Source organism: Sinocyclocheilus anshuiensis, unplaced genomic scaffold (assembly GCF_001515605.1).
Source record: "Sinocyclocheilus anshuiensis isolate Anshui unplaced genomic scaffold, SAMN03320099.WGS_v1.1 scaffold1896, whole genome shotgun sequence".
Classification (NCBI taxonomy): Eukaryota; Metazoa; Chordata; class Actinopteri; order Cypriniformes; family Cyprinidae; genus Sinocyclocheilus; species Sinocyclocheilus anshuiensis.
Genome location: NW_015558694.1, coordinates 80,607 through 88,214, shown reverse-complemented (window position 1 = coordinate 88,214; position 7,608 = coordinate 80,607). Strand labels below are relative to the sequence as shown.

The 7,608-nt window shown below is 44.9% G+C and overlaps 1 protein-coding gene across 1 annotated transcript in view; it reads left to right on the top strand.

Moving 5' to 3' along the window:
• LOC107681355 (DNA damage-binding protein 1-like) overlaps window positions 1–7,608 on the top strand; it is a 29,730-nt gene that overhangs the window by 12,460 nt on the left and 9,662 nt on the right. Inside the window, 12 exon segments of the mRNA XM_016477631.1 lie at window positions 283–431; window positions 1,910–2,026; window positions 2,099–2,320; window positions 2,401–2,515; window positions 3,114–3,211; window positions 3,305–3,463; window positions 5,231–5,314; window positions 5,393–5,509; window positions 5,598–5,700; window positions 6,356–6,431; window positions 6,563–6,671; window positions 6,771–6,949. Coding sequence (XP_016333117.1) covers window positions 283–431; window positions 1,910–2,026; window positions 2,099–2,320; window positions 2,401–2,515; window positions 3,114–3,211; window positions 3,305–3,463; window positions 5,231–5,314; window positions 5,393–5,509; window positions 5,598–5,700; window positions 6,356–6,431; window positions 6,563–6,671; window positions 6,771–6,949 — 1,528 coding nt within the window.

The window sequence follows — 7,608 nt, the reverse complement described above, 5'->3', positions numbered from 1 at the left end:
GTGAGGAAGGATAAACTAGTCTGTTAGCACTGGATCAGCACTAGTGAGGATAAACTAATCTGTTAGCACTGGATCAGCACTAGTGAGGAGTGTTGAGTTAGTGGTTCAGTAACCCCGCTCTGCACGTTCTGTGTCTCTTATCGAGCTGAGGATCTGAATCAGGTGTGTAAGTAAAGGAGACACACGAATGTGCAGAGCGGTGGGACTGAAAACCGCTGAGTTAGAGCGAGACTAGTTAAACCGGTGTGCCGTGTTCATGTCAGTGCTGATGTCTGTCTGCAGGTCACTTCACATCTGCGGAGGATCTGAACCTGCTGATCGCCAAGAACACGCGTCTGGAGATCTATGTGGTCACTGCGGAGGGTCTGCGGCCGGTCAAAGAGGTCGGCATGTACGGCAAGATCGCGGTCATGGAGCTCTTCAGACCCAAGGTGTGTCCGTCTGTAGTGATGGACTGATGCATTAACTGCTTAGACTAGTCTTAAAAAGTTTATTGTCTTCAAGAGTGGTCATAACTTTTTTAATTCAGTTACAAAAAGGGTGATTGGTCTAATTTGAATCTCAGAAGGACGACCAGTTATCCCTTATCTACTGCTAGTTAGTGAAACTAGTTCTTAAAGGATTATTTCACTTCCAGAATAAAAATCTCCTGATAATTTATTCTCCCCCACGTCAAGATGTACGTCTTTCTGTCTTCGGTCGCAAAGAAATTAAGGTTTCTGAGGAAAAATTCCAGGATTTTTCTCCATATAGTGATTACTCCATGCGTGAAGTCCAGCTAGTGCAAGACCACAGCATCTGTGGTTAAAAAACTATATAAATGTTTATTTTTTTTAGAAAATGAGTGATGGTTTCTCTAGATAAGACTTATTATTCGGCTGGGATCGTGTAGAGCTCTTTGAAGCTGCACTGATTTGATCTTCAGCCAGTTGGTCCCCATCGAAGTCCATTATATGGAGAAAAATCCTGGAATGTTTTCCTCAAAAACCTTAATTTCTTTGACTGAAGACAGAAAGATATGTACATCTCGGATGACATGGGGGAGAGTGAATTATTAGGAGATTTTATTCTGGAAGTGAACTACTCCTTTAAGACCCAGTCTTAAAATAGTGTCTGTTTATGCAACTGGCCCCAGATGGTCTGCGTCAGTGGAGAACTGAGAATCAGAAGCAGCAGCTCTCCACTCTAAATCTACAACAGGCTGTCTGCAAATATACTATATTAACTCTATTTCATTTCAGTGCTTATGTGAACATCTGATCTGATTTAAATTTTTTTATTGATTTTTAAATTGATTTTTAAAATTGATTTAAAATGCTGAATCTTTAAATTGATTTCCAAGGCTGTTTCACCGTTATAAGAGCTTTTTTCTCTAACTTTGAGTTGCAGACGCTGCATCTAAAGCAGTGTTTAGATGTTTACACAGATTTGTTAATGCAGTGTAAATGCATTAATGCTACCTTTGAGCTGCAATTACAATTGTAGAAATAATTCTTTGAGTTTGTTTTAAAAAAAATAAATAACATGATGATTTAAATATGAAGCTAAAACCTCCAGTAGGTGGCGGTGTTCAATCACACAGTAAAAGTGTGCACTATTAATGTGTGTTTTTGTTTGCTTTTTGCAAAGTGAGTGACTTATTGGATATTGTCAGTGTTAAAACAACAATTATGATATATTCATAGATGATGAATATCTGACATCCCTAATATCAGTGCAGAAACACCATTAGAGTCGAGTGTGGCATAAGCCACTGAGAAACGCGCGTCGATCGATGCTGTTTGTCATGCAGCTCTGTGAGAGCACTTGAATTACTCGTGCAGATTTCTGCAGCATGTCAACACTTGGACGAACAGATGTCTGCATTTGCATAATGTTATTAAAAGCTGTCTGTTTGCTTTATGTGCAGGGTGAGAGCAAAGATCTTCTGTTCATTCTGACCGCTAAATACAACGCCTGTATCCTGGAGTACAAGCAGAATGGAGACAGCATCGACATCATCACCCGCGCTCACGGAAACGTGCAGGTATGACCGTAACCCACACACCTGTCTGCATCATACGGCCTCGACCTTGTCTGACCGCTGTGTCTGTGTTAGGATCGGATCGGCCGTCCGTCTGAGACCGGGATCATCGGGATCGTGGATCCGGAGTGTCGTATGATCGGCTTGCGGCTGTACGACGGGCTGTTTAAGGTCATTCCTCTGGACCGTGATAACCGCGAGCTCAAAGCCTTCAACATCCGTCTGGAGGAGCTGCAGGTCATAGACGTCCAGTTCCTGTACGGCTGCCAGGCGCCCACCGTCTGCTTCATATATCAGGTATGGATCTTCCTGCGCGATGTGTTTGAGAGCGAGTGTCCCGTCTGCTCATGCGGCTGTGTGTGTGTGTGTGTGTCCAGGATCCTCAGGGTCGGCACGTCAAGACATATGAGGTTTCTCTCAGAGAGAAGGAGTTCAACAAAGGACCCTGGAAGCAGGAGAACGTGGAAGCTGAAGCATCGATGGTCATTCCGGGTGAGGTGACGCTTCACAGATGACTGTTCAGATCTGTTGAACTCTGGCTGCTCGAGCGGAAACCCACATGCTTACAAATACTGTATAATAACTAGCATTCATACCAGAACAAGCATTATGCTAATCAGGATAGGCCTGGTTTTATAAATCATGCAGAGTTTGAGACATTTGAACCCTCTGTAAATGTTCTTCACACGCAGCATCTCTTTATCTAAAATAGGCAGCACTAGTATTTCTTGTAAAAATGCATTTCAACAAACAAATCTGGTCTGATCATACAGTAAACAGTGTTTTCTGATTTGTTAATCAACCAGTGATTCATTAACAATTATAAATTACTGTTTTGAATCATTTATTTTGTTAAAAGGATTTTTACAGTCCAAAATGATTCAAATACCATTTTAAAGCTCCTCTGCTTAACTCTGTCATAACGGATTGTCTATTACACTGTTATTTAATTGTTCGTTAAATTCATTCTTACAGGCTTTGTTCACCCAAACTTGACTGTAGTGATTCATGTTCATGAAGTTGACTGAGTGTTATAGACACGCTGCTTTGAGTCATTGGTGTGAAATGTTGTGTGTTCTCATATATTCAGTCCCAGAGCCGTTTGGAGGAGCTATAATAATCGGACAGGAGTCCATCACTTATCACAACGGAGACAAATACTTAGCCATCGCTCCTCCAACTATCAAGGTGAACACATCTGCTGATGTCCTCCTGTCAGTTTCAAGCTGTCATTTGTATTCTCATGTACTCCGTGATTAAAGCGTGTTTCAAACATCACAGCAAAGCACCATCGTGTGTCATAACCGCGTGGATCCGAACGGCTCGCGGTACCTGCTGGGAGACATGGAGGGCCGACTCTTCATGCTGCTGCTGGAGAAAGAGGAGCTGATGGACGGAGCTGTGGTGCTCAAAGACCTGCATGTGGAGCTGCTGGGAGAGGTGCGTCAGAGCAGCCCAACCCTGCTACACTACACTGCACTACACTACATTGCACTACACTGCACTACACTACATTACACTGCACTACATTACGCTGCACTACACTACACTACATTACACTACACTGCACTACACTACATTACACTACACTGCACTGCACTACTCTACACTGCTGTACACTACACTGCACTACACTACACTGCACTGCACTACACTACACTGCACTGCACTGCTGTACACTACACTACACTGCACTACACTACACTGCAGTACACTGCACTACACTGCTATACACTACACTACATTGCACTACACTACACTGCACTACAGTACACTACACTGCACTACACTGCTGTACACTGCACCACACCACACTACGCTACACTGCACTACACCGCACTACACTGCAGTACACTACACTGTGCTACACTGCATTACACTGCGCTACACTGCATTACACTACACTACACTGCACTACACTACACTACACTGCGCTACACTGCAGTACACTACACTATGCTACACTGCGCTACACTACACTACACTGTAGTACACTGCACTGCAGTACACTACACTATGCTACACTGCACTACACTACACTGCAGTACACTACACTGCGCTACACTGCAGTACACTACACTGCGCTACACTACACTACGCTACACTGCACTACACTACACTGCAGTACACTACACTGCGCTACACTGCAGTACACTACACTGCGCTACACTACACTACGCTACACTGCACTACACTACACTGCAGTACACTACACTGCGCTACACTGCAGTACACTACACTGCGCTACACTACACTACGCTACACTGCACTACACTACACTGCAGTACACTACACTGCACTACACTACACTGCGCTACACTGCAGTAAACTACACTATGCTACACTGCGCTACGCTACATTGCACTGCACTACACTACACTGCAGTACACTACACTACGCTACACTACACTACACTGCAGTACGCTACACTGCGCTACACTGCACTGCACTGCAGTACACTACACTACGCTTCACTGCACTACACTACGCTGCAGTATACACTACGCTACACTGCGCTACACTACACTGCACTACGCTACACTGCACTGCAGTACACTACACTATGCTACACTGCACTACACTATACTACGCTATGCTACACTGCAGTACACTACGCTACACTATACTGCACTACACTGCACTACACTACACTGCAGTACACTACGCTACACTGCACTGCAGTACACTACACTACACTATGCTACACTGCACTACGCTACACTACACTACGCTACACTGCACTACGCTACACTACACTGCACTACACTACACTACACTGCAGTACACTACACTACACTGCGCTACACTACATGGCACTACACTACACTACACTACGCTACACTGCACTGCGCTACACTACATTGCACTACAATACACTATGCTACATATACGCTACGCTTTATATAGAACACCTGAACATTAGGCTCTTAAAAAGTGAAATTACAGTACAAATGTTTAGTCAAACAAATCATTAGTTTTCAGTCACAGTCCGGCCTCTAGATCGCTGAATGTTTTATCCGTTTGGTGTTGATTTTATATCGCTGTATCAGACGTGACTAGCATCTCTTGTTTGTGTTCACTAGACCGCTACGCAGAGTGTCTGACGTATCTGGATAACGGTGTGGTGTTTGTGGGATCCAGACTAGGAGATTCTCAACTAGTTAAGGTTGGTAATCTCACAGATTCATCTCTGTTTGTGTTCACTAGACCTCTATCGCAGAGTGTCTGACGTATCTGGATAACGGTGTGGTGTTTGTGGGATCCAGACTAGGAGATTCTCAACTAGTTAAGGTTGGTAATCTCACAGATTCATTATTGTTCTGTGATAATGGCGTGTTTAAGGCCACCGCGGTTTGTGTGTGTTTGCAGCTGAATGTGGACAGTAATGACCAGGGTTCGTATGTGGCTGTAATGGAGACCTTCACTAACCTGGGGCCGATAGTGGACATGTGTGTGGTGGACCTGGAGAGACAAGGACAGGGTCAGGTGAGAGACGTCTGCGCATCACTGCGGCCCAGAAGAGCCCTGATTCAGACTCAGTGTGTGTCATCAGTTGCTGTGTGTGTTCCTGCAGCTGGTGACGTGCTCCGGAGCGTTTAAGGAAGGCTCTCTGAGGATAATTCGGAATGGCATTGGGATCCATGAGCATGCCAGCATTGACCTGCCCGGCATCAAAGGTGCGGTTAAGTGCTCTTCATGTTAATCACTAGCCGCTTACATGCTGTGAATGCACAGTATATTTGTGTGCTCATTTCTTTTTCCTGCTGTACTGTACTGCTGATGTTTCAGCCGTGTAAATTGTTAAATTAAGGAACACTAATTTCTTTAAAAATATAGAACAGCATAGCAGTTATTAGCATCATCCAAAATGTCTGTCAGTTTTATGTATTATTGGGACTTTTAATTTAGTTAATCCAGTGCAATCAAAAAAAAATCATCTAATTTAAAACCTCATTGCATCGCTTTTCACTTTCAGTAATCCATTTCATCACACCCGCTGTCAGACGCCTGATGAGAGCTTACTGTCAGACCAAATCCACAGATTGATAGCCAGTTAATGACTGTCATTTTTTGCCCTTTTGGGTGTTTTGCAGTTTTAGGTAGAGCCGATGCACAGCTGACTGATAATGATTTTTGTCATGTAACTTTGTGCTATTCAGCTTGGCTTCTCTGTCACAAATATCAGAATAAATGAGTGGTTCTGCCACTGCCGGTTGCAGCTGATTTACGGCATACATATGCGTTTGACAAAAGTCAATATTGCTTCCTTTCTTTCTTTATAGGCAGGGTTCTGACACAAACTTATGCTGATATTGTGTGTGTGTTTGTCAGGTCTGTGGCCTCTCCGCTCAGAGTCGAGCAGAGACACTGATGACATGCTGGTTCTGTCTTTTGTGGGTCAGACCAGGTGAGAAGAGCGTTTAGTTTACTTCAGTCTAGAGCTGACATATACCTCACTTACTCATTCCTGCCATCTGTGTCTCTCTCTCTCTCTCTGTGTGTGTGTGTGTGTGTGTGTGTGTGTGTGTGTGTGTGTAGGGTGCTGATGCTGAGTGGAGAGGAGGTGGAGGAGACTGAGCTGCCGGGGTTTGTGGATAATCAGCAGACGTTCTTCTGTGGGAATGTAGTGCATCAGCAGCTCATACAGGTGCGTGTACACACACACAGAGAGAGACAGAGTCACACACACGTGCACTCACAACTGAGCCGTACTGTACTGTGGTGGTGTTCACGTGTGTGTGTTCAGATCACGTCGGTGTCTGTGAGGCTGGTCACTCAGGACAGCAAGGCTCTGGTGAGCGAGTGGAAGGAGCCTCAGGGCAGGAACATCAGTGTGGCGTCCTGCAACAGCTCTCAGGTGGTTCTGGCTGTGGGTCGAGTGCTGTATTACCTTCAGATACTCACAGGAGAACTCAAACAGATCAGGTACTCACACTAACACACACACACACTCACTCACACTCTCACACAGACACACACACTCACTCACTCACTCAAACTCTCTCACACTCTCTCACACACACACACTCACACTCACACTCTCACACACACACATACACTCATCACACACACTCACTCACTCACTCACACAGACACACACACACACACAGACACACTCATCACACACACTCACTCACACTCTCACACTCTCTCACACACAAACACATACACACTCATCACACTCACGCTCACACAAGCATACACACTCATCACACACGCGCACACACTCTCATCACACGCGCACACACACACACACTCTCTCACACACGCACCCACACACTCTCACACACGCACACGCTCATCACACACTCACGCACACACACTCATCACACACTCTCACACACACACACACACATTCTCTCTCTCATACGCACACACACACACACATGCACACACACTCATCACACACACACACACACACACTTGAACAAATGGATTCTGTGAATGATTCAGTGACTCTAGTACGGACGGTCATTTGTCGCTCCCTACTGGTCTAATGATGCTAAACGTCTCAGGTTACTTATGTAACCATGGTTCCCTGAGTAGGGAACAAGACACTGCGTCCTCTAGGGGTCGCTATGGGG